General features: G+C 39.8%; 1 protein-coding gene across 7 annotated transcripts; it reads right to left on the bottom strand.

The window, feature by feature from the left end:
- Window positions 1–2,870: 2,870 nt before the first annotated feature.
- On the bottom strand, window positions 2,871–26,900 carry LOC149321847 (F-box/LRR-repeat protein 21-like). Of its 7 annotated transcripts, none has more exons than XM_089529703.1 (8): window positions 26,707–26,900; window positions 24,896–24,969; window positions 20,511–20,610; window positions 18,180–18,358; window positions 11,353–11,811; window positions 10,184–10,306; window positions 7,569–7,740; window positions 2,871–7,196 (listed from the first exon to the last, which is right to left on the bottom strand). In XM_089529703.1, the coding sequence occupies exons 5-8, from the start codon at window positions 11,722–11,724 to the stop codon at window positions 6,553–6,555; spliced, it is 1,311 nt and encodes a 436-aa protein (XP_089385829.1). In that variant the 5' UTR covers window positions 11,725–11,811; window positions 18,180–18,358; window positions 20,511–20,610; window positions 24,896–24,969; window positions 26,707–26,900; the 3' UTR covers window positions 2,871–6,552. The 7 variants fall into 7 exon arrangements, with proteins under 7 accessions (XP_089385829.1, XP_089385821.1, XP_089385848.1 ...); XM_089529695.1 differs by lacking the exon at window positions 18,180–18,358 and adding an exon at window positions 26,072–26,220; XM_089529722.1 differs by lacking the exon at window positions 18,180–18,358 and having other exon boundaries at window positions 20,511–20,605.
- Between the last annotated feature and the right edge of the window lie 312 nt (window positions 26,901–27,212).

The following is a 27,212-nucleotide window of genomic DNA, read 5'->3' on the forward strand; positions in this document are numbered from 1 at the left end:
AGGTGTTGGCGATAGGTGACCCATGTTTCAGACCTATAAAGGAGAATAGACAGTACAATGGCTCTATACACACTGATTTTTGTGCTTCGCCTCAAGTGTTTGTTACTCCTTTCTTTTATGAAGCCTTCCGAATGCACTATATGCCTTTGCTAGTCTGTGATCGATCTCTTTATTGATCTTGGCATTTGAGGAGATGATGCTTCCCATGTAGGTAAACTGCTGAACGGACTTAAGCACAGATTTGCCTACAGTGACGTGAGGATGGTAGTGTTCTTCCTGTGGTGCAGGCTGGTAGAGAACTTCTGTTTTCTTCAGGCTGACTTCCAGCCCAAAAGACTCTGCAGCTATAGGATATAGTGAAGTTGAAACAGTTTTATTTGGAGAAATGGAGAAGGGGAATGCAGCCGTTAATGTATCATGGCAGGAGATTAATATAGAGACAAGAATGTTGAGACAGGAGATTAATGAGAGGATATTAACAATGGAATCATGGGAAATGGAGATTGGAAGAGAAATGCAGATAGAGAACATCATCAGTTGTAAGAAGACCCAGAAAAGAGGGAAATCCAATTTGTAACAATGGTATCAATGATCGAAATTTGGGGATGACTGTGTATTCTCAGAGGAGAGAAGAATTGGGGACATTTTTTAAAACTTTAGAAAATTTGGAAAGTGCTACCTGGGAAGGACATTTTAAAAGAAAGGGCTCTTTTTGATTGGGGTTTTTTGTTTTCTAGGAGGGTGAAGCAGAACAGAGCATTTAAGACTATGATAATTGGTGTTTGTGGGAAGTGGTATCTACTCCAGATCTCTCCCCCCCAGGAGCAGTATGTTCAATTATTATTATAGTTGTTTACAGATGTTCAGTTTTTGAAAGAAAGACACAAGTGAAGCATAAAATTAAATGTTAGTGAGAGATAATTGTGTCCAGCTTTACTCAGTTTTGGATAATACGTATGGGTTTTGTCTTAAGGACTGGAGCGCAACTTTGGCGCAGCTTCCAGACTCTTAGGATGCATGCATCATTTTAACAGGATACTTCCAAAGTGACCTGAAGCAGCTTTATTTTGGCCTATCTGTATGGGGCCAAAGTAATACAGTTGGCCCTTCTTATACACGGAATTTTTATACATGGATTCAAGCATCCACGGTTTGAAAATGTTCCAAAAAAGTATACATTTCAAATATCAAACCTTGATTTTCCATTTTTTATAAGGGACACGATTTTGCTATGTCATATGTAATGGGACTTGAGCGTCCATGGATTATGTTATCCACGGGGGATCTTGGAACCAAATCCCAGTGTATAACAAGGGTCCACTGTAATATAAAAATGTACTTGAATCATATTAAAAGTTGAGAGGTTAGTTAAATGAGTATAGCAGTAATAGAAATATTTTTAATATAACAATTTAAAAAAAGAATGATATGATTATTGTTGGTTTTATTAATTAATATGAGTTAAATGTATAGGGGAAGTGTTACTAATAGCTAAGTTGGAATGGTGTGGGATTTGTTGGAAGTAATCTTGCAACTCATATTTTGTGGGTTATAGTTGTTTGTAGTTTGTTGTATATAGTGTACAGTCTGTTGATTATGTGATTCATTTTCATTTTATGTATTTTTTGTTCAATAAATTTTTTTTTCTAAAAAACGAGTAAGTTTGATATGGTCTGATATTGATATTGAAGAGTGAACAGTTACACAAGACACAGTGTTTGAAGAGAGAGACCACAGAATCAAGTAGAAAAATAAGGAAGGAGGGCAAATTGGGGAGGGTGAATTATGAGGAAAAACAGAGAATGAGACAAAAGTCACAATACAGTACAAAAGAGAATAAAAGAAAATATGAAGAAAGGAGTTTACTCAGCAAGACGATAACCAAACAATGTCATTCTGCTGGCAGATGGAGAAACAGAGGGGAGATGTGATAATCTCCAGGGACACTAGCTTGGCAGGCTAGGAAATGAGCAGAATGCACAAGGGGCTTCCCATGAAGCAGCTTACGGTAGGTCTAGTTTAGAAGGTTCCAAATTGGGTCTCTTCAGAGGCACAAAACCTATTTATGTGAAGAACAGAAACTGAGTTTTCCTTATGAAATCCTTCATTTGGAAAATTATGTCTATATTTGGGGGGGGGGGGGGAAACGAATATGAACGACAGAACTTACATTACTAAATGAGATTTACAGTATTTCTTGAAAATTTCATTTATCAATGCAAGTTGTGTAACTAATTTTAAGAGATGTGTGCAAAGATTTTTTTGCAATGACTGAAACAGAAAGATGTTTAGAGTATTAAAAGGACAAGGCAATATGGTGCCTGGGGAAATGAACCAAGTCGGATAGAGACAATTAGGGTCGATCCTGACACCTAATCCCCTCCATCCGAATAAATGGAAACAAGTTGATCCATTAATACCGACTTCAGATCTGCTAGTGCTATTAACACCAGGCTGGCTCTTAATAACTTTATCATCCATGAGCCCTTTCATGCTACACAATTAAAGTTTTGTGATTTCATTTTAATTGACATGGTCCCATCCCACAGAATTTGGGACTGGCAATTTATAGAGTCAGGGATGTGAACCAGAATCTCTAGTGCCTGATGAAACTAAACATCTGTGCAGCAGTATAAATGTCGTGTGGATTCCATTATTTGATGATGTATTCATTATCAAGACCTAAGTGAAGGAATCCGTTTGGATAAGTCTACCCCAGATGTACGCATATTTATATATAGATATTCAGTACAACCACTACCAAAGGCTTGAAGTCTGAGAAGGGTTGCCCTAAGTTTCTACAGTTAATATGCACATGAAGCAAAAATTTTAGCATGCAAACCTGGTTTATTAATTGAAATGCATCAGTCTCATATCCATACTCTTTATTTTTATACATGTACTTCAAATTCTAAAATATTACTTACAACATTATGCTTTAGTTAACACATCATTGTTCTCGAGAGTAGATAAAAACCATTGTAGTTCTCGTTTTGTTATAAACACTAAAGACTGATCTTTTAAACCTTCACATGATGTAAAATATAGTAAAAAATGGCTTCAGTAGGAAGTCTGGAGAATTGCCTGAGAATGATTGTGGCTTTTTGTAAATGAGTGGTTTGAAACATTCATTGATGTAAAAAAAAAGTACAGCAAAATTGTTATGTGACATAAACGGTCCATTAGGAGACAAGGTGTATTATATCTCCCTCCCATTACCCTGAAGTCTAATTTTTCAAGCATCTCCTGGTCTTCCAAATACACCTAACCAATTAATTTTAATTTGATGTGTTCCTCCAATGGTAACCATGAAGTAGATAAGTGTGTGTGTACATGCACCTTCAAGTTTGCTGTCAATTTATGGTAATCCCATGAATTTCCAAGGGTTTTCTTAGGGAATGAATACTTGTGGCAGCTTTGCTGGTTCCTTCTTCCGAAATATAGCCTTCAGGCATCTGATATTCATTGGTAGTAGCCAGATCTGACCCTACTTAGCTTATAAGATCAGATGGGATCTGATGTCTTTAGGGTAGTACCACTGCACAAAACATTTATTTCATATGAATTCTGTAAAAAGGAAAATGATTTACTTTCCCAAAATGTGGTTTTCTCTATTTAAAAAATTAATAAAGTAGAATCACATTCATACATATGAATAAACAGGATTGCATTGTAAGAATGCATACATTTGTTACAAATAAAACTGAAACAAAACCTGCACTGAAGTCCAGACCTATTTAGTAAGAATTAGCATCCGTTTTTTTCTTTTTCAGTGAAGGGTTAATGGATAATTTAGTATTTATTCTCTCAAAACATTATTTTAAGATGTTGAGGTTTGCATGGTTACAAGTAATGTACCAATTTTATTTTGAGAGTTTTGCTTGACATAATGAAGGCTGTCCCAAGCTAGAAACTAAAAAATAAAAATGTTATCTGCAGATCAAATTCTCAGGATTATACCAAGAAAAACAATGGCATAATTTCCCAAGATAACAGATTGGAATCTCAGCTACCTCACTGTGGTCATGCAACCAATCCTATGTAAATTGCACTAAGTTTAATCAGGTTTGCTTTCAAAGTAGTAAACAAGAAATGCAACCAATCAACTGCTCTAGAATGTAACCCCTGTTCCAGCTGACAGGACACGTCTGACTGCTCTGTGAAAGCACATAGGTAAAGGTATAGCCAGAAGTAGATACTTCCTTTCCATAAAGGCAGGTAATCACATTAAAGAAAAATATTAAGAAAGGAAGAGACTTTCTGGTAGTACTTCTCATTAGCCATTAATAAATATAAGATACATCCCCATGTTCTTACCAGGATACACACACTACAAAAGGGATCTGGTATGTTACACTTTCAAACTGCTTCCACCTGTTTTTCTATTACAGGATAGGGATCCTTGGATGTCACATTCTGTAGAACAACAAAGCTTTTCCTGAACTATATAATTTTAGATTATGGAGACAAACTCTGTACACTTCTGCATCAAAGTAAGTACCCAGCATATAGGGAAAAGTGCATGTGGGAGAGGAAGAGAATGGATTAAATGCTTCTCTGAGGCACGCAGGTGTGTTTTTTTTTTACACGACAGGCCTTCCTACTTGATTACCTTGATTTATAACCAGGTACTAATACACAATGTAGGCACCTCCTTTAGCAGGTGGCAAAACCTGAAAGAGCTCTATGGCCATAACGTGTGGGCAAACTGCCAGATTTCTTCCTAGAAGTTGATCTTACAAAAAGTTGTTCTACACCCCCATACCACCAATTTTTAACTTGCTGAGTAAAATAGTGGAATACACACTAACATTAGTATTGATTCTGTGCTGTGGATGAAACATACCACTACCTTTAAAAAATACCGAAGATCAGTATGCAAAGGGATGTTGTAGTACCTTTGATACTATGCAAAAGAAATTGTAGCATAAGCTTTGATAGACTTGATCTACTTCCTCAGATACATCCAGACTAACACAACTAAGGGGGAAAATAAACTGGCACGGAGCTGCCCCTGCCCAAGACACCTCAGGACTGCAGCAACCATGCACCGCGCTCCTGAGGGTGCCCTCTGGTGTGGGCCCAAATTGAAGCAGAAAAAACACTCCTTTTTGGGCTGGGTTTCCACAGCTCAGGAGCAGCTTTGGCATATCTTCTGCACATCTTGGGAGTATGTGTCATCTATTCGCCACACCTCCAAGCCATGTGGAAGCCAGCTTTTTTGGCTCATCTGTTCAGGCCCTATGTTCCTGATTTCTACCCCAACAAAGAACATGTTTTGCTTGTTTGCTGAGAGAAAAAGAATACTGTTTTCCTAGAAGCAGAACTTGAAAAAAGAATCATATGCTCAGGTACCAGAATAGAGGATGATTTTAACAAAGGTGTGTGTGGGTGTGTATCTCCATAAACTCTTATTGTTTAGTGAAGTGTCAGGCTGCTTCCATGCTGCAGGATTTATGCAGACATCACTTTAACAGTCATGGTGCCAGCCTAAGGAATCCTTGATTTGTAATTTGTGATTGCACCAGAGCTCTCTGACAATACTACAACTCCCAGAAGTCTATAGCACTGAGCCAGGGCAGTTAAAGTGGTGTCAACCTGCATTAATTCTGCAGTGCAGATGCATCCTGAGTATACCATTCATAAACACTGTTATTATCCTGCAGAGGCATAACATCCTATGAAGAGCATCAACCTTACACAGAAAAGTATCTACCATCTTTCAGTTCCACTATGCACAGGGAGTGCTGTACAGGAAGTGTCAGAAATTCTACCCATAGAGGAAGATATTAATTTACCACTGACATCATGAAGACAAAATGCAAAAAGCTGCTGTTTTACTACACTTCAAACAGTGTACATGATACCAGAACTTGCATGAGGTGCTGGCTTGGCTTAGTTAATTGACCTGGCTGTTATTACTACGGCTATTAGCTTGCACTTTCGTTCTTAACAAGAATCCACATGAATTGTAAAGCTTGTATTGATTGTTGTTTTCTATTACTCAGATTGTAAGAACAATTATTCAACCTGTTACAGAATAAGAGAGTGCATTTATATAATTGTTCAGTTGCAGCATAAACTCACAATTTGCCACGGTACTGATGGATAGAAATAAGGCTTCACACTATAAAAAGCTGCTGTTCTTTACAAGTTTTTACATCACCATTACTTTTTATTAAAAGAACAGGAGAAACAACACTTTAAATGGAAGTTCAAAAACCCCCCAAAGGCCAAACTGTTTAGCCATGTCAGAAATACTAGCACTGTAGTACTTTGTACTAAACTGAGAGCTTAACAATTAAACATAAATCAAATTGAATCCCTCCAATTAACTGGAGAATAAACTAAGCAAATATATCTAATAAACACACTTTCAATATGTATTTAGTATATGCTGTATTCCATTTTTAAAGTGGCACAGCACTACCACTATGCAATGAATTAAGAAGGAAAACAATACAATATTGTTTTATATTTAAGTTTCCTTATTTGCATAGAAAGCCACACTGTACAGCAAGTTCTGAAAACTACAGCCATTTGTTCTATAGTTTACCATGTTGGCATCATATCAGGGAACCACATTCTTCCAAGAAGTTTTGAAACTTCTGAATGAATTTGATCCAGATTGTAGTCATTGTCTGGAATAAGTACTTCTTCCATAATGGATAGCTGAGTGAGTCTGCCTCCACACATTTTTACAAACTCAATGAAGCCTCGGCATGTAACCTCACATTCACCAAGTCCCATGGCAGTTAAATTCTTACAGCGTTCAGCAATGCGAATGAGTTCATCATCCAAGGGCTGCAGACCATTGGCACAGACAACCAATTCAATCAGTCTTGGACAATTCATTCCAATACGACCAAGCATTGCTTTGCTTACTGCACGGCCAAAGTACAGATGAGTTACTGGTGTTTCCTCCCTGAAAAAAGCATCAAATTCTTCCTCATACAGGAAGAAATACATCACAATATTGACTTTGGGGGAGTGTTTAATGAGTGCATCCCAGCTTTGTTTTTTGATGGTGTGAAACTCAATCTGTCCAGGATTCTCACTGACAACATCTATACGTAGATGTTCAAGATTAGCATGCTTCTCACTTGAAAGTGCCAGCAACAGTTCATCACTTAGCAGATAGTAATTAAGAGCAAGCTCTCTAAGGCCATGACATTGATCAGCAACACAAAGAATTCCTAGAAAGGACAGAGAAAAATTCAGTATAAATAAGTAGATAAAAATCTATTTACATTTTTTTCTTCCACAATGAAAAAAAAAATCCAATTCCAGGGCACCAAAAGCTCTGCTAGATAGTAGATTCTGAGTGCCACTGCACAGGTGCAGTCCTATATGTGTGATGCATAGAGACAATAAAAAAGAACGTATGTTATCAGGCTGCTATCCTATACCTCTTTAGAGATCAATACGATTAGGTAACTAGAACAGTGAGATTAGTACCTATTTGTATCTAGGCAATCTAGATTAAGCAGCAGTCAAAAAACAATTCTATTAGAAAGATAATTTTGAAAACACCTATGTTTGTTTTGTTTCTCAGATTTATTACTTACCAGCAGGTGACACATGAGGACAGCTGCTCATTTTAAGCAATTTTAATGTATCACTGTTGTTAGCAACAAGGACCTTCAAGGATGGATCATCTACAGGCGTATCTTCAATCTTGATGGAAGATAATGACTTTGAATTGACAAATACTACTGTGAGTGCCGAAACAAAATGAGCCTATGGGTGGAGGGGGAGAGAAAAATTTGCATTTAGAGTTGCATCCAGGCAGATCTGCAGCAGCTTTATATGAGTATGACTGAGAAGGCTATGAATCAATAGATCCAGCGTTTTTGGCTATTTATGTTTCTATAGTAGCAGATGGCAGAAGTTTAAGGCTGATCTTCCCTCTGAGCCCCTCTTTCTCTGTCTTGGCCACAGGCAGAACATCGCAGAAATCATAGGCATGCTGGATGAGAACAGTGAACAGGAAAACCAGGGAAGTAGGTGCTGGCTGCTATGGAAATCAAAATCTAAATCAAATTCTGTTTCATAAATAGAATGGCACCAACCATACATTGAGAAAAGCTAATCTGCAACTTTATTGTTACTACCTACATGTCTAGGGAATATCTAGAGTGCATGACTACCCAATGTCAGCCAGGAAAGAAAAAAAAAATACCAGCCTTATAACACTGTCTCCTTCTTAACTTAAATAAATGTATCTATCTTCTGCAAGGATGCTTCAGGTAGTAATAGCATTTACATTTCTACACCACTTAATAGTTAAATGCTGGTACTGCAACCACAATGTTGTGAGTTCGATCCCAGGGCTCCAAGGTTGACTCAGCCTTCCATCCTTTTGCAGGTCAGTAAAATGAATACCCAGCTTGTGGGGGCAATTGGCTTACAAACTGTAAACCATTTAAAGAGTGCTAAATTCACCATTAAGAGGTATAGAAATGTAAATGCCATTGCTATTGCTACCTGAAGCATTCTTGCTGGGATTTTTTGGGTTTGACAGACAGACAGAAAAAGAGATGGGTAGACTGGCTCAGCATATGGTGGCAGTGGCAAAAATTGCCTAGGCAAAATATTGGAAGATTAGCAAGATCCCAACTGAGGATGTATAGATATGTAAATTGGTAGATGTTGCAGAGATGGATAAATTAACACAACCAATTAAAGCTAAACCCAGATAACAGTTCCTGCAACAATGGAGCTTGCTTACAGCTAATTTGCAGCTAAGAGAGGGGGAAGTGGCATCAGCAAGCTTTGAAAAGTGATTGATAATATTTAGGTTAAGAAAGAGACAATGTTATAAGGAAAGGGCATTTTTTTCCTTCCTGTTTTAGCGATCAGATGTTAAAATTGAGAGTAAACTAAATACAGGAAGTTTATATATGAAAGGAATGGGGGAAAGGATGAAGGGATACACTGGCGGGATACATACCGCCATTTAGTGCGTATAGGATACGTACTAGGGTTAGGAAGGGGCGGTGCTTCCGCACCCCCCTAACCCTAGTACGTATCCTATACGTACAAGATGGCGGCGCCCCTTCCACATGGGCGCCGCCATCTTTACGTATTGGACGCTCAGCGTCCGTACGTGTCGCAGCCTTTATGACGTAGCGACTGAAAAAGAAGCTCCATTTTGGAGCTTCTTTTTCGGTTCGCGCGGGAGCCGCGCCGTCTGAAGGCTCCGGCTCCCCCACGGATCTACCAGCGGCAGACCGCCGCAAAGCGGCGGTTTGTACCCCGCCACTGTCTTGGCAAATGAGAAGTCAATATTGGTTATCTTTTTATTTACTTACTTAGTTTTGTTCTGTTTTTGTTTGTTTGTTTTTTGAGAGGGGATATATGTATATAGGGTAATGTTGTGTGTTGTAGTGTTTTGTGTTTGTGTACTATGATTTACATGGTTAATAATACATGAGTATTATTATACTTAAAAAAGGAAGCAAATATAAAGCACTGATTTCTACTTTTTCAGTATCTTTTTGAGAAATTTACAGCACATTTTAAGATCATACCTATAAATGGAGATCTAGTAATATCTTGATAACTACTACCTGATATAAACATTGGGCTGTTACAGACTGCCAAAATAAAGCTGCTTCGGGTCTCTTTGGAGGTATGCTGTTTAAATGATGCAGGCATCCTAAGAATCCGGAAGCTGCAGCAAAGCTGCACTCCAGTGCTTAGGAATGGAGTGTGGCTTTGGCACGACCTCCGGACTCTTAGGACCCATGCATCATTTAAATAGCATACCTCCAAAGAGACCCGAAGCAGCTTTATTTTGGCAGTCTGTAACAGGCCATTGTGAATGAAGGTCAGCATATTCAGAACAAGCCAATGTATCAGTGGTTTTTCACAGGAAAAATATTTAAAATTACAGTATACCATGATAACTTACTTGTAATCACAAAAAACAAACAAACAAACCCCAAAACAAAGAGGATTAATTATCAAATATTATCATTAAACTTGAAATGTGCACAATTTATTTAATACTGTGAACAAAACATTTTCACAGTAAAATTTATCAATCCCCTCCTACACTCAACTTCACCTCAAATTACACAAGAAATCCTGAAGTGCAAATATAGCAGACTCTACTTGAAAGATAGGTACTAAATTCTTAAAGTTTATAAATACATTAAAGAACTATGCAACATGTTACCTTGGCCACATTCATGAAACTTGGCTTTGCTGTTGAAATCAATCCGAGTGTCTTGATGGAACAATTCACCAGCTGTGAAAGGATGTCACATGCAGCTTCTGCAGACTCAGTACTACTATCAACCTGGAGGACAAAAACAGCATTTCATTAAATTATAGATTTAACAAGCCAAAACACTAATGAGAAAGGAGCTTATTCATAAACACTTTCACACTTTCCTTAATGAGACTGTGTCCCTAATTCTGGCATAATTAACAGCTCTAATAATAAAAAAGGAGAGGTGCTAAAGTATAACCCACCCATCTAATCCCAACATGTGAATTAGAATTTCTGGGAAGTAAAAGATCCGTGACACAGGCAGTCACTGACAAACACAGAAGAGTAGTATGAAATGAAAGATGACTCACCAAAATTGAAAAGAACTGCAAACAAGCAGTATTCACTCTAAACATGGAGGAAGAGGGGAGCTATTTTCAAAGTTAAAGTGGCTTAGTATATTTAAAAAAGGTAAACTGGCAGTGTTTACATTACTCTTATAAATCTTAAATTATTCTTTTGTTCTCAGCACTCTTCCAGTTGACAAATTGTGGCTGGCCCATATCTGAATCTAGCTCCAATTTTAATCCTTGTATCTGAAATGCTTCAAAAAGGTATAAATGTACTATACTTCCTTGCATTCTATAAAAAATTAAAACAAAGGCCTAAATCCAGTTGTTGGTCTCAACTAGAATAGATCCACTGAATCAATGGAACTTTCTTCTATTGTTGACTTACCTACTGATTCAAATGATCTACTTTAGTTGGGACTAACAGTTGGGTTTGGAAAGGACAACTTAACCAATTTTATTGTTTCCTCAGCCCCACAAAAAAGGATTCTGAATAAAACTAATGCTTAACACTTGAGCCCTTGGGAATTCATAACATTCAAGAAGTACAGCGGCAATTATATTTCCATTAGAAATTTTCATTCTTAAAAAATAAAAATAAATCAGTGAAGACTAGTCCAAGTGTTATCAGTTTTAAAAGTAAGTGGAGTATTTTATCTCATGTACAAAGGAGCATTATGAAATGCAGCCTATATAAAATACCATATTCATTACCAATATATGACTTGCTATATAGCAACTTTTACTTCTTTACGTGAAATATTATTCCCTAGGTTTCTTTACCTTGAAACTGACATACTGCAAATGTTTAGCATGCCTCTTAATAATCTGCTGGATGAGATCTGGGTGAGTAGATTTTAAGTATGATGTAGCAGGCTGATTAAGCTCAAATTCAAACTTTCTCCAAAGATCGGGGATATGAAACACTTCATTCCATCTCCGACAAACTGAAGAGGCACGTGCACGATCAACAAGAGGCAGGCACTGAAAGATGTGCAAGACAACATGGTGCGGCAGGTTTCCCCAGTCCCTCGAATGGAAAGGATCTGATATGTTAAACACCGAATTATAGAAACCTGTTTTCTGTTTTTTTGTTCTCTGCAGTGCTTGATGAACTGACTCTTCAGCTTTAACTGCCTCCTTGATCCTCTTCATTTTGCGAGTAAAATTATTCAGGTACAATACTGTTGGGATGTACACAAGCTACAAAGCTTTCTGTAAGTTTTCAAGTACAGTAGATCTCTAAGAAAAGTACAGAGGGTCAGAAAAAAGACGGTTAGAATTTCAGTTTATAAGGAAAAGCTTTTTCTCTGTAAGTAAAATGACATTTTAAAAAACCTGTATCACAATCCATACAACAATAGATTTTGTTCAATAACAGAAATTATGAACCAAGTCAACTTTATATTTGACCACTGATCATAACATGGAAAAACTGTACACACATTCAAGTAGAAAAGCTTAAAATATCTCCTCCATGGGTGAAATTTGCAAGCCTTATAATATAAAGGCAGTTAAATCAACATTTTTCAATATTGATCTTCATGCATTTTCTGATTGCATACTGAGTTTTAGAGAAATGATACTGCCATTGAAGACTGGATAGTCATATCTTTACAGAATAAGAAGAGATCAACAAGCTATCTAATAAATATATTATTTGTTGCTATATTCAGTTTTAGGCAACTAATATAGAATAGGAGTTGTTTATATCTGTGAATACTACTGTTTTAGTATAGAGGTTCTCCAGTGAATGATGAACAGAGGATTCTTGCTTCCAGCCTTCTCAACTGGGACAGAAGGCATTATGTGTGGGAATCTCTAGATGTGGAGGTTCAGGTAAGGTTTGGAGAACAGCATTCTTAAGAGACTGGACAGAGTTCCACTTCCCTGTTTTCTAGCTTAATGATAAATCACATGCTTCTTATGCACAACTTCCCAGCTTTCAACTCTGGAATTTTCAATGGAAGATTCTTAGATGTTAGTAATGGATCCATATGCTGAGACCAAGGAGAAGAGCAGCCAGACACAGAAGACAACACTGTGCAATACAACAATGTTTTTCATGTTATGTGATGTGGGGAACCAGCAGTTTTTGATGCCCAATGTGTCAGTAACTTGTACCATGGATAGGGCTACTGACTACAACCATATATACTTATGTAGAAGTTGACCTCATGTATAAGTTTACGGCAGGTTTGGGGGCTAAAATCATGGATTCTGGTAAGACTGATGGATAAGTTGAGGAGAAAAATCTTAGGAGCATGAAACTAAAAAAATTGAGGGGTTTAAAACTCAGTTTGCCCCCCAAAATAAACAGAAAAACCTCAGATCTTGAGAAGAAAAGCATTGCTTTATCTGGTGTCACATTCCTCCCAAAGAGAGAATCCAGGGTGCCTCCATCACAAGCAGTGCAGAGCAGTGCTGGGGCGGTGGAGGATAAGCACGTGTACAGGGTGTGGCAGGGTGAGCCACTGTGGTATACCAGTTTGAGTGCTGGATTGCTACTCTGGAGGCCAGGATTTGATTTCCCATGCAGCCATGAAACCTACTGGGTGACCTGGGGCAGGTCACATGCTTTCAGCCTCAGGGAAAGGCAAATCTTGCCAAGATCTTACCTCTGAACAAATCTTGCCAAGAAATTCCATGCTATGTTCACCTTAGGGTTGTCCTAAGTTGTAAACACCTTCAAGGGACACAACAACAGGGTGGGGGAGCAGACTGCAGCTAGGATGGGACTTGCTCCTGCAAACCAAAAGCCTTGGTCATAAGTGGTGGAATCTCCTTCCTTGGAGGTCTTCAAACAAAAGCTGGATGGCCATCTGTCAGGTATGCTTTGATTGAGATTTCCTGCATGGCAGGGGGTTGGACTGGATGGCCCTTGTGGTCTCTTCCAACTCTATGATACTATGAAACCCTGGCCAGTTCTTCGTGCTCCTTCACTTCCATGGAGAACACCAGCCACCCAGACATAGTGCTTCTACTTGTTCCTTCACAAAGCAGAAACAGCTGCGGGAGGTTCTGGTTCCTCCCTGATGAGGGCAAGTGGCAGGCTGTCTAAATGGGTGAGCTGCCCAGAACCACAAGCAGGGAGAGGGAGCCGGGGGGAGATAAACCTATTTTAATCCCATGCTGAAAGGGCCTCTCATGGTTGAGTTGCAGCTCTTGCTCCCACTACTTCCACCCAGCCCCAAAGAAGAGCCATATGGGCTCCTGCAGTGACTCACTGCAAAGACAACCAGAGAGGGTAGGCTGGGAGGAAAGAAAGGAGAAGAGACCAGGGGGCATTCTGCACATGTTCAAAGACACTCTCTAATCATTGCATGTCCAAGGCCTGAGCCTTAAGGATAAGATACTCAAGGTCTATAAAACTGGATATACAGTGCTACCTCGGGTTACGAATTTAATTCGTTCCGCGGCGCCGTTCGTAACCCGATACATTTCGCAACCCGAAAAGCCGCTGGAAAGCCGCTAGCCGCGCTTTGAATTTCGCGCCGAAACGCGCCGAAAAGATTTTCGTAACCCGAAAAATCTTTCGTAACCCGGAACAGTTTTTTTAAATCTAACTTTTTCGTACCCCAGAAATTTCGTAACGCGGTGAATTCGTATCCCGGGGTACCACTGTATCAGCATCCTCTCCATACACCAAAAGACAAAGGCTCCCCATGAAGAGGGGAGCAGGTACTCACCATCCCATCCTAATCCCAGCCCCCCTCCCACTCGCTGTGGTCTTTTTCCATGGATAAATCAACCAGAGATTTAAGTTGATTTTTAAGTAAAGATTCTTGACTTATATACAAGTATATACAGTTCTTTCTTTCCTGAAACTTGCAGTTAATTGATATTTGATGGTCCATGGGTTACTACTTGTAGCACTGCTATATAAAGCAAGGTAGTTTATTTAAGGATTTGCACATTACTTTCCTTTTGCAGAACGGGAATACCTCACCAAAACAAATAAAATTTATTTTATTTATTTCATTTTAATGCTACCTTTCTCCCAAAAAGAAACCCAAGGCAGCCCACAAGATAAAATATTTAAAAATATGGTGAGCACATATAGCAAAGGCATGTTCATGCATTTAGTTTGCTGAACATTTGAACAATTTCAATTTGAAATCTTTCATATCAGCTAAAAATCTACCCTGATATTTCAAAAATTAATCTGTACATGGCAAGCACAATTCATGCATAAGAATGAAAGGCAGCATACAGACTAACTCGGTTCTATAGGTTCCAGTGTAATCAGTGAGAAAACTCTGACAAGACTAAAGTAAATCTACTTTGTTTAAATGTGAATTCAGTCCAATCCGTTTGCTTCAACTACACAAAGACGTCTCCAAAAGGTACACTTATTCCAATACACTTTTTTACCCATATGAAAATACATAAAACTAAAATTCATATGGTTCTTTCATTAGGCTTTGGTTTTACCACAATGTACTGTAATATCAAACTAAATATTGCTGTACAAGCTGATTGTAGCTTACGTTGTAAGTTGTAACACAAGTTGTGTAACTGAAGTTACTAACCCTATGAATAAGCTATTAAAGATTATAGTTTTGTAAATTTATAAAGAATGAAATTAACAACTGCATATATAACAATATACTAGGAGATTTGAAAAGTCGAAGCATTACAGACCTTCACATTTATATTTTCTAACTCTTCTTTTGCATTTCAATCATCTCACACATATGGAGGAAATACCTATAGTTAAATTTATATCCTTTCCATTTCTAAAATGAGGTGGCATAAGAAGCCACAAACAATGCAATCCCATACATATTTATTTATCATAAGACTAACTATCTTCGATGGGCACCCTTCCCCAAGAGTAAATGTATATGTGATTGCAAGTCCAAATCTGGCATATGCATACATTTAAAACAAGAGAACTGGCATTTTTTGCAATTTTGCACATATACCAAAAAAAAAGGGGGGGGGCGGGCGGGCGATTTTTGCCATTCCTATTATTCCCTACAGTAAAAGATTAGCAAGATTAAAGGAACAGCAAAGTAGTTCACTGAATTCTGCCAAGATTGAAACATTTCTCATCCTCATCTAGATAAACTGCAAAATTACTGAAAGTGATATGCACAAGACACATGCTGCAATGCCTTAAAAGCAGATCTCATCTTACCAGTTTTATGAATTCTACAATATCATGTCCCTCATACTGTAGAAAATTTTAGTGTCATGTTATATTTTCTGGGAATAAATTTTAAAAAATGGAGGAAGCACTGATTGCTTCTCATTGGAATGAAAAATTTATAAAAGACGAGAGATATTAAACAGTTTACAAAAAACAAAAGAAAACCCAAAACAATTAGTAACACTGGAAAAGAAAATTGGAATAGTACTGTAAAAACATAATGTCTTTAAAGATCTACATTCTTATGCTGTTGTAATCTAGACTCATAAAGTGGGAATGACTTGAAGGCACACAACAATGACAACAAATCTAAACCCTAGGTAAAAGGCTATGATTTCAGTGTTTGAGGAAATTGAAATACTTTCATTAATGATGAAAACTTTAACAAGGTTCATTTTGCACACAGCATTTAACGCAAACGGAATCCTTCCACATGAGAACAAGATAAATCTCAATGAATTATACACATTACTTAGAAGCCAAGAAAGACACATCATGTCAAACCAAGGTTGTTGTTTTTAAGGAAATGGTTAAGCTTAGCTAGCTTAACTTTGACCCAAGATAGAGCTCAGAAATATTTCAGCACTAGATGAAGAGGTTCTATAATCCTGGTGAAGACTTGGACCATTGTAGCCAGACCATTTTTGAAATGAAGAAAAAAAAATTACATTTTCTTCCATCACTGAAATCTCTGGATTTTCTAGAGGCAAGATCGACAGGACTCTGAAGCTTCACACTGTTCTGAGAAGGAGTTATCTTCAGTGAAGAGGAATCCCAGGGGACAAAAAAAGAGAGATTTTTGAAGAATTTCCCCTCTACTGCTGCCATCACAGCTGTGTGTGTTCTGTGGTGAGAAGACTTCAATCTCCAGGGACATTATTCCAGCAAGAGTTGTATACACTAAGTTCGCTTAAAAATATGTTGAAGCAATTATTATATTTGAGAATTTATCTAATATATAAAATATATAATGAATACAATAGTAAGAATAGGTAATCTTACTACAATTTAAATATTTTCTTTGATCACAAAATCATTACTAGCAAACAGTTCAAAGAATTGCTTAGCAAATATATCCAGATGTTATTGTCATATCGTCTACCTTTTAGAAAATCTGTGAAAATCAAATTTTACTTTCATCCTCAATTAAAGTGGCAAAAAAACAACAACCCCCATAGCTCTAAAAGGACATAAGACTATAAAGCGTCAAGATGCTGTAATATTTTCCTTACTATTATCATAAAGTATTATTTGAAAATATATATATACGTGAAACCATGTCACAATGATTCTACCCTGTCCTATTATTTTGTTTAAAATCCATGTGTGCAATACTGATCCTTCACTAAAACCCTATTCCCTATAGACAAAAAGAGTTTAAATAAAAAAGTTATGAGAATGCACAAGTCCCACTACTTCTACCTTAGCTGTCCTTATGTGGAGAGAGTCCCAGTGTGAAGACTGTCTCTGCAATGTGTAGAAGTGTTCCATGTGACTGGGAATTCTAAAAATCTGGGTTCTTGAGTGGCTCCCTTAGTACAGGATGCTGCTCTCTTCAAACTCTTGTTCGCTAGCCTTGGAAAGCATTAACAGAGGGCTATCACACACACCCCTCTTGCATCCTCATTTAAACCTATTAAAATGAAACTCTTTATTCTGCCACTTTTTGTGAATAGTTGATTATGTCACTTAGATATTAACAGAGATCAAACAGAATTAGAGTAATGGATATTGAACAGAGAACTGAACACAAGGTCCAATTGTTAACCTCTGTATCACTCTACTGCTGTACTATTGTAATGTTTTAACATTAAATAATGTATTGTTTGCTACTACAGTTAAGGATTTTCAAAAGACCTGCAGTGGAATCTAGGGAACATTCATACTGTTTCATTAATCCCCAAACTATTGCCTTTATAATCTTGTATGCCTAATGGAAACTCTTCACCCTGTTCAACTTAATGTCTTTGGAGGGGCAAAGACTAAGGTGCTTTATCATGCTTCATGTTCTAAACAATGCCACTTAGCACTGCTCTTGCCAAAGACGCTCACCTATGAGTCAATCAAACAGCAACTTTTATGAATGGCATTTGCTCCAAGTGCCATCAGTTGCTGATTCTTACAATGAAGTTCTCTAGAAAGCGCCCAGTCATTTATATGCTCCCCAAAGTACTGAGCACATTAATGGTTACATTGATGCCTAATAACTCCAGCGCAATTTTTCTATATGTGCCCGAGTTATTACACATCTTCCGACAGCATATGAGAATCCATAGCTGAAACTATTTGGCAAAAATGCTGGCTATTACCTGCAATATACAGAATTAGTCTAACCAACTGATAAATGCAATAATGCTGTTTCATGTAAACCAACAATGTGTTAAGTCAGCAACAGCCTAACTGCTAGTAGTACAAGCCAAGTAGTCTTGCAATAGAGGTGCACATGCACACATACCTCCAGAGAATGTGGAAGTTCCTGTCTAACACAAGCACTTTTCTGCTGTCTGAACAGCCATCCCATTGATGAGTCATCCTGTCTGTGTGAAAGGATTCCTTAACTCGAAAGCAGGGTGAGGTCCCGGAAGATTGACTGACCTATGTAGTCATCCACCAAAGAAAAATGATCTGCCAAGTCTAGGAAACCCACATGAGTGACTGAATTAAGTTATGGAACTCAGGCTGATGCAGATAAATCACTCCACACTAGTAGTTTGAAAGTGAAAATATATGGAATATTTGAAGTTATAAAATATCACCAGATAACAGAAAGTTGACCAAAGAAGGGAACACTGTTATGGAACAAATAATGTACACTTGTAGTTATTTATTACTGATTAGAAAACAGAAAGCAGACAAAAAAATTGAAAGCTGTTATGGAACTGGATATCCAATATAGAAGACTGTACCTTGTAATTACATTATATTAGTTGGCAAACTGTCTATATTCAATCATATACTTCACAAAAAGACTATTAATTATTTCAACCAATAAAATTACAATTTGCAATTACAATAGGCATATTACTGTATACAACGTGAACTGTGATATGTGTGCAAAAAAGGAAATCTTTGACAAAAGTATGACCTAGGGAAATGTGATTTTACATTTCCTATACATTCTGCCCTTGGTACCTGTGGACTTGACATCCACGGATTTCAGCATCAGCAGATGGCAAACCTGCAGTGAGGCAGCAGCAGAGGAGGAGGAAGAGTAGGCGGAAGAGATGGGAGGAGGAGGAGGAAGAAGGGGTGGTGAGAGGAGGAGGAGGAAGAAGAAGGGAAAAAACCAGGAGGAGGAAGAACCAGGAGGAGGAGGTGGAAGAAACGGGAAGAGGAGGAGGAGGAAGCGGCTACAGCCGCCAGCCCCCCCCCCCCCCACCTTCATACAATGATTTATAAAGCTGGATTGCTGCAATGAACCTTAGCGAAAATAATGATCATTAACATCATTAAACTATAGTTAACTTTAAAAAAAAGGGAAACAAAAGCTCCCAGTCATCTCTTGTCTGTACCAGGAAGAGAAAGCATACCAACTCAAGACTCACCCAGGCTCATTCACATTTACTATGGTCTAATGTTATTTCCAAACACAGCTGATCACTCCCAAGCATCAGTCAAAGAACAGGTTGGTCAGAATCTGAATGAGTTTCCCTACAATATTTCACTGCCAAGTAACAATTCTCTAATGAAGTCAAATCTCCAATTACACTATAACATATTTCCAACAAGTAGGAGATAAAAACTAACACATAGAACTCTGGGCTAGTCAATGGGGTGGTTCAATCTTATGCACATTTAAATAGCTCTCACAATTGGTATAAGTAACAAACTAGGTCATATGATCACATAAACAGAGATCTCAAACCAGGAAAGTTTAATGAAAATGGGGACGGAGAGTTGAAGACGTGAGAAAAAGTGAATTTAATACTAAGGTAGGATATCCCAAGCTCTGAGGGACTGACAAATTTTTCTCCCAAGTGTGCACAGGAACTTCTTTGCTACGGCGGGATACACACCGCCATATAGTACGTATTGTATACGTACTAGGGTTAGGAAGGGGCGGTGCTTCCGCAATACGTACAAGATGGCGGCACCCCTTCTACATGGGCGCCGCCATCTTTACATACTGGACGCATAGCGTCCAGACGTGTCGCGGCGCCTATGACGTCACAAATGTGCCAGCGGCGCTTCGCGACGTCATCAGTGCGCCGCAAGAAGAAGCTCCGAAATGGAGCTTCTTTTTTGCTCCGCGCGGAAGCCGCACGGTTTGGCTGCTGCGGCTCCCGCACGGAGCAAATAGCGCTGGCGGGGAAGCGCCGCAAAGCGGCGGTTTGTATCCCACCTACATTGCGTGTTCCCTTTTTTGTTGGAAACCCATCATGGATGAGCAGTCAATGGCTCAGTGACAAACAACAGTCCATAGACCATTGCATTGAGCTGCATGGTAGTAGGTTTCAAATAAACGATTCAAAACAAAACTGCCATGATGAAAATACTCATACAAATATTGGATGTGACCATACCTAAAGCACTTCTCAAATAAACCCCTTTTTCTAAAGTTCAAGAATTAAAATACTTTTCTATTGTTTTTCAAGATAAAAGTTGCCTAATCATTTTTATACTGTTTTACTTAGAATTATAACCATATCATTTATATTTTGCACAAAACAAAGTATAAGGAAAATAAATCTTTATGGATGATATTCAAGAATACATTAGACGTAGTGTGGTAATGTTAAATCCAACACAGACTACACAATACATTTCTGTATTAGTGTTCTCTTACCTAAAAAATGTGTCCAAGTTACAGTTAACACAGGATAAATGAATTGGGTTATCTGCGGCCATGAGTCAATCACCCACATCTGTCTGCTTGCACTTCTAGGCTAGGTAAAATAGCAAAAAATATTTTAATTTAGTTTGCCATAACAGAACTTCAAAGTTGAGTTTGAAACTTGCTAGAATATACAAGCATTAAGGACCACAATGAAGTCTGCTGCTTTAGACCACCCAAATAGAATTCATTTTCTTTACTTAAAATCAAAGTTCCAATTTTAGGTATGGAAAGCATTTTAAAGTTCATTGTTCAGTTCTTAGTTTACGACGGATATCCTGCCATGCTATGTGCCCTGTGACTGATGAGCTATAGCTAAGAACAGGAAGGGTGTATGTATTCTTTGTCATCGTCTTTTCACTAACCATTTGTAGAAAGTGCTGCATAAAAACTCCAAATGGCTTGCTTTAAACCAGAGATTCCTAAAGTGCGTGGAACAACGCACCTGTGGGTGGTGGAAAGGTCAGGAAAAGAGAGTGGTAGGGAGGGTGGGAGGCTTCTGGAAAAGTACTGGTATACAGAAAGACAAGGGGAACCAGTGGTCTTTAGGACTATGATGGGGTGAGGGTTGCATTAAAAGTCTCTTTACAGGATCCCTTAAAACCACTGCACAGGATCATTAATTGCTTTGTGTGGTGGTGTCTCCTGCTCTTCTGCCTGCCTGAGTTCACTCCAATGGCCCCATTTTGGGAGAGACTGGGGGCCAGAACAGGCTGTCGCACAAGGACGGATTGGATCCGCCCCAGAGCTGGTCACTCCACAGCCACAGCAAACATACACCGTGGCCCAAACTCGCCCCAGAGCCAGCCCAAATAGGAATGGAAAAGATCCACTCCTTTTTGGGCCAACAAATGGCTGCCCCAATGCAGCCCCAAGCTGGCTTCTGCGTGCTCCAACGGCATGCAGCATCTAAACGCAGCGCCCCCAAGTGGCTTGAAGCCACCCACGCCTGGTCGGCAAGGGCAGCTTCCGGACATCTTGGGGGCATGTGGTGTCTAAACACCATGCCACCAAGCTGTGTGGAAGCCAGCTTTTCAGGCTGTTCTGTTCCAGTCCTGACTGACTGAAGTGATTAATTACAGTATGTGGGGGTGGGGCAGAAGCAGTGGCAAAAAAGGAACTGTCATGTTTGGGACCCTGTTTAAGTTTTGCCAGGACATGGCTAGCAGACTGGAGCTGTGCTGCTGCTCCTACTTTCTTTTGCTGGAAAGGGGAAGGAAGGTGAGGAGTATATGGGATTGATTCCTCAACAGAGTCCTTTGCTTCTCACAGACTGAGAATCCTTTCTTGCCAAGGAGAAATGAGGGTAGCCATCTGTGTCCCATTCTGCCCTGGCAAAGAAGGATTAAGAGTGCGCCCACTACTTTGGGAACAACAACCAAGAAGCCTCTCACTTGTGCTGGCCTTTGCCACATTGCAGCCATGGATGAGAAGCTTCTCAGTCACTGCTCACCCATCTGCTCAGTTGCTGTTCCCCGGTTGACCAGATGCATGCTGTAACCTAGCAGCCGCCATGTCTGGCATGGGCAAGAGGCTGAACAGGTGCAAAGGGGCAGCAATTGAGATTGGTTTGAATTTGTAGTAGAACAGAGGTCTAATACTAAAAAATAGGTGTTGGGGGGAGGGAAGAGGGGCTAGGGTTAGTGCCCAAGAAGAAATGGGGTGATAGTTCAAAAAAATTTGGGAACCACTGCTTTAAATTATATATTCAAGTCCAAAAAAGAAGTTACAGAAATCTTTTTCAAGAAGCACACACACTATTTCTCCCCTCCAACAACAATTTCCCCCTTAAAAATGAAGTCCTGAAGGGCAGAAAGTTTGATATAACAAAAGAACCTTTGATCACATCTCCAATTTTGTAATTTTTTCTCATTATTTTAAACACGAATGTGACTGTGACACAAGTGGGTCCCCCCCCCCCCCCCCGTTATTGAGATAGATGGATTTTTAATATTAATATCCCTGCTATAGATTGACAGAAATGGTTGCACCATGGATATAGAAATGAGCTTTCTGGAGTCAAGGTTGTGTGTGTAAGAGAGAAAATGCTGAACAAGTTTTGCAGTAAAATGTTTAGAGAACAAGTTGACCTTTGCAAGCATCAAGGCGACTAGCTTGCTTTGAAAGCCAAACCAATTAAGAGCAGCATCCTTGGATGAAGGAAAAAACACACAGAGTGATGGAATATTCCAAATGAGTCAAAATGTATTTTAAATTATTCAGAATTCTGTGTCCTGATTGAAAGAAAGATTTGTACTTTTGCACTTTGAACCAGCCAATAGAATACATTGTTAGGGACCTCATTGTTGAAATTACCTATATGAACAGCCATTTTCTTTGGTTCTGGTGCCTCAGTTTTTTGGATTCATTTTTAAAGAAAGAGATGCTTTTAAATATAAAATAATATATGCAAACATTCAAGATGCTTTCAATGAATACTAAGAATTGTAATTCTTTTAATTGGTAGGCCTCTCTGAATGCCAGTCTGAGAGAAAAGATGGGATATAAATAAAGAGATAAATACAGTAAGAACATTAAGGAAGATGAGTAAACAGATTTAGTGGTTCTGTGGGCTTTCTAAATATAGAAGGTTGGATGCAGACTAGCCCCACCATAAATGGAAGGCCAACCTCTGCCCATACAGAATGGGAATCTAGGCAAGGGTATCTACAGCAATAATTTCTTCAACTTCCAGGACTGTTTCCCATGAGGTTCCTCCAAATCAGATTACCTTGGGGGGGGGGGGGGGACTGCCACAGGGAATAGTAATCAGAAAATATTACCAGTTCCTCCAGTGTGGCACTTCAAAAATGCAAGCATGAGTCCAACCCAGTTTTGCAAAAGACTGAAGTACTGTATATTCAAGTTTCCTTGGGTTTGGCTTGAATCTTACAATGTTTAGGTTGGCATTATTTTTTTTTAAATCTGTAAAAAGCATTATTCTTGCTGTAAGAAATATTCAGATGACCAGGCAAAATAGTCCAAAAAGGCAAACTATTGTGCTGGACTCTTAAAAGAATTCCTGGTGCTATTACTACCTTGGAGGAAACTTACTAGTTATCGCTCAATAAAGAATGAAAAATTTCTGATTCAGGTTTCTGACTCATGTCCAATCAATAATATCTTAAATTGTCTAAAAACAGAACTGCTGCAATATAAACTGGCATACACAGTTACCAATCTTGACACGTTCAAACAGAGAGGACCAGTTGACCCAGTTCATGGCTATTTTGGGAGTACAAATTAACACAGTCAACAATGACTGTCACTTGCAGGAGAAACCTACTTGGTATCAGTCTACAGAAGTTAGCAAATATGAATGATGTGTAACTATAACCATGTTATATTGTTTTATGGCCATTGTGCCAAGCTATCATAATAAAATAAAATTCAAAGGGAATGCAACTTCTAACTAGCTTAACAGGTTTACCTAGTGATCACTTTGATACAACTATGTCCATCTGTACTATATTCAGTATAAATTAAAAATTAGGATTCATAGTTTTGCAGTTTAACCTGCAGTTTTTGTATCTTGTTTATAACAGGAAAATCTACTCAACTGTAGATGAGTTTACAAAAACTTTCCAACAATTTCCAACCTACTGCCATGGACCAACTGACTATTTAAATAAAACTTAAGATCAGTCTAGATACTAATATTTCTTAGGAGAATCATAATGTTAATTTGGTCCCAATGCAGGCCCAGCGTGGTGTAGCGACTAAAGTGTTGAACTAGGACTCTGGAGACCAAGGTTCAAATCCCTACTCTGTCAAGCAATCACACTGGATAAACTTGGACAAGTTACACTCTCTCAGCCTTAGAGGAAGGCAAGGGCAAACACCTTCTAAATAAGTCTTGCCAAGAAAACCCTGTGATTGGTTCTCTTTAGGGTTGCCATAAGCTGTAAATGACTCGAAGGGACACAACAACAACAACAGAAAGGAAAAAAAAAAAAAAAAAGGGGGGGGGAGATTTTGACTACAGGTTTTTTCACAGATGAAGGAATAAATCTTAATGAACACAGGCAATGTTTAAACCAATCTTCCCTGTTTTTAGTATAGAGACTCCCTACAGAGAAAGTGAAAAAATCAAATTGCTGAAAATGTTTTAAGTCACTCTCATTTAAAAGGAAATCAGACTTCAATGTAACATTTGCATTCTATGTTGTCCTTTGCCCCAGAAAATGCATTTTTCAAAACTCATGTGAGGCTGGATGGCCATCTGTCAGGGTTGCTTTGATTATACATCCCTACATGGCAGAGGGTGGGACTGAATGGCCCTTGTGGTCTCTTCCAACCCCACGATTCTAAGGTATTCTAGCACTTAAAGTATTTACCTGGTGGTTGGTTCAGTCCAGCGTTTACACTGCGATTTACAACAAAGACTCCTTGACACCCTCCTTTTCAAAATCTGTGAATATAAGGAGCAACAGGATAGTAAAACTTAACACTTCATGCTCCTCTTCGAAAGGAGGAGACACATAGTCGGTCAAAAACTGCATGCTGCTATTACGAGGGAGCAACTAGGTGGAAAAACAAATCTACCTGTGTACATATTTTAAACTCGTGAGCAATGAAGGCTCAGCAATACCTGGTCCCACCCCCTTTCCCTGCAGCACTGTTTATAAACAGTCGGTTGCCTCCATGGAAGGCATGCTCTTTTACGTCAGAAGCAGATTGTCAGATCAGAGTGAATTAGGGGCTAAAGCCTAATTACCAACCATGTTTTCTGCTTTAGGAGACTTCTGCTTTACCTCCTCTTTCTTCCTTTCTCCCTCAAGTCAACTCAAGAGTTTTCACTTCTCCCTAGACACCTAAAATCGCTGCAGCCAATGTCTTCTTGTTGTAACTGTCTGCCTTCAAGTTGTTCCTGACTTCTGGTGACCCCATGGTGGACCGATCATGGGGTTCTCTTGGCAAGATCTGTTCAGAGGTCTGTCATTGCCTTCCCCTGAGGCTGAGAAAGTGTCACTTGCCTAAAGTTACCCAGTGGGTTTTGTGGGTGAGCTGGGATTCAAATCCTGTCTCCAAGTCACAGTCCAACACTCAAACCACTACTCCATGCTATCACCTTCAAAAGAAAAGACAGCAAGTCCCAGCTATAACACACCCACTGCTGCCAGTCAAACCTAATGCAAATCCCGCTGATTCAAAGGCTCTACTCTAATTGGGATCCTGAGAATTGGGCTGTTGGTCAGAATGTGATGAAAACACATCTCAAGTGGACTTTCTGCCTGCCACACGCCTCTTTAAAAGGCCCTCCAGGAAAAGAGCCAGGGCGGTGTGGAGTGGTTTGAGCCTCGGACTGCGGCTCTGGAGACCAGGGTTCAATTCCCAGCTTGGTCATGAAGGCCACTGGGCAACCTTGGGCAACTCACATGCTCTCAGCCTCAGGGGAAGGCAATGGCAAACCTTCTCTGAACAAACCTTGCCAAGAAAACCCCATGATAAGGATGCAAATAAATACACAGTTACACTGGGTCCAATTCAAAGGCAAGCCTCCCCTGAACAACCTTGTTTGACGGAGAGTTCCTGACAGTCAGGGCTGTTGGACAGTGGAACACACTCCTTCCTCGGAGAGTGGAGGAGTCTCCTTCCTTGGAGGTCTTTAAGCAGAGGCTGGATGGCCATCTGTCACAGGGGATGCTTTGATGGAGGGTTCCTGCATGGCAGAAGGGGGTTGGACTGGATCAGGGCCCTTCAAATCTCTTACAATCCTGTGATTCTTAGAAAACCCCAATACATTACACTGGAGACCAGGGTTCTGTTCCCAGCTCATTGGGTGATCTTGGGCGGATCACACTCTCTCAGCCTCCTCAGGGGAAGCCAAGGGCAAACCTCCTCTGTGCAGCCTTGCTTTGATGGAGAGTTCCTGCATGGCAGAAGGGGGTTGGACTGGATCAGGGCCCTTGAGGGCTCTTCCAACGCTACGATTCTAAGGAAGCCCCATGGAAGGTGCTAAGGACGCTAGCAAATAGGCAAACACATTACTCTGGAGAGCAGCGCTCGAGTCCCAGCTCGGCCCTTAGGATCATAGCGCCGTAGAGCTGGCTGCTCCCTCCGAGGCGCCGGGGCCTATCCGCGTGTGGCGCAGCAGCAGCAGCAGCCACCATCGCTCCCTCTTCCCCTCGGCCCCCGGGTCCCTCACCTCAAGGCTGGGAGCGCTCCCTCGTCGCCTCAACGCGGAGAGAGAGAGAGAAAGGAAGGAAGGAAGGCCGCCGACAAGCGTCGCCTCCAGGACTCCAAACAACAAGCGCAGTCACTCCTGCGGCGGCTGCGGACTCAAGAGGGAGGAGGAGCCTCCGCTTGACAGGAAAAGGAGGAAAACACACCGTCATCGTCGTCGCCGCCGCTTCCTTCTGCGCAGGCGCGCCAGGCTGACAGTGGACCCAGATTCCGGCGCATGCGCACGTTGCCTCGCATCCCTCACTTCCGCTCTACGGTTATAAGAGAGGCGAGGCGTCTCGTTGTGGATCAGAAGCAAGGGGGAGTTCCGCGCATGCGCTCATTTGGCGCGGCTGGCGACTTCGGCCGCCATTTTGTGTTGGGGTGGTTCTCGTGGGTTTCTAAAATGGTAGCAAGGGAGAGTCAGTTAACGGGGTTAATGGGGCAGGGCCCTGGTTTTTACGCTTGGATGAGAGATGTTTGCGTCTC

Source organism: Sceloporus occidentalis, unplaced genomic scaffold, assembly GCF_023333645.1.
Source record: "Sceloporus occidentalis isolate IW3139 unplaced genomic scaffold, rSceOcc1.0.p SCAF_1, whole genome shotgun sequence".
Lineage (NCBI taxonomy): Eukaryota > Metazoa > Chordata > Lepidosauria > Squamata > Phrynosomatidae > Sceloporus > Sceloporus occidentalis.

What these genes read in the sequence shown, in the direction of transcription:
- LOC149321847 (XM_089529740.1), bottom strand. Translation starts at nt 11,724, where the DNA reads ATGAAGAGGATCAAGGAGGCAGTTAAAGCTGAAGAGTCAGTTCATCAA. An exon ending in TGCAGTATGTCAGTTTCAAG is followed by an intron (nt 10,307 to 11,352) that starts GTAAAGAAACCT and finishes TTTGTCCTCCAG; the next exon opens with GTTGATAGTAGTACTGAGTC. An exon ending in GTTTCATGAATGTGGCCAAG is followed by an intron (nt 7,741 to 10,183) that starts GTAACATGTTGC and finishes CTCCACCCATAG; the next exon opens with GCTCATTTTGTTTCGGCACT.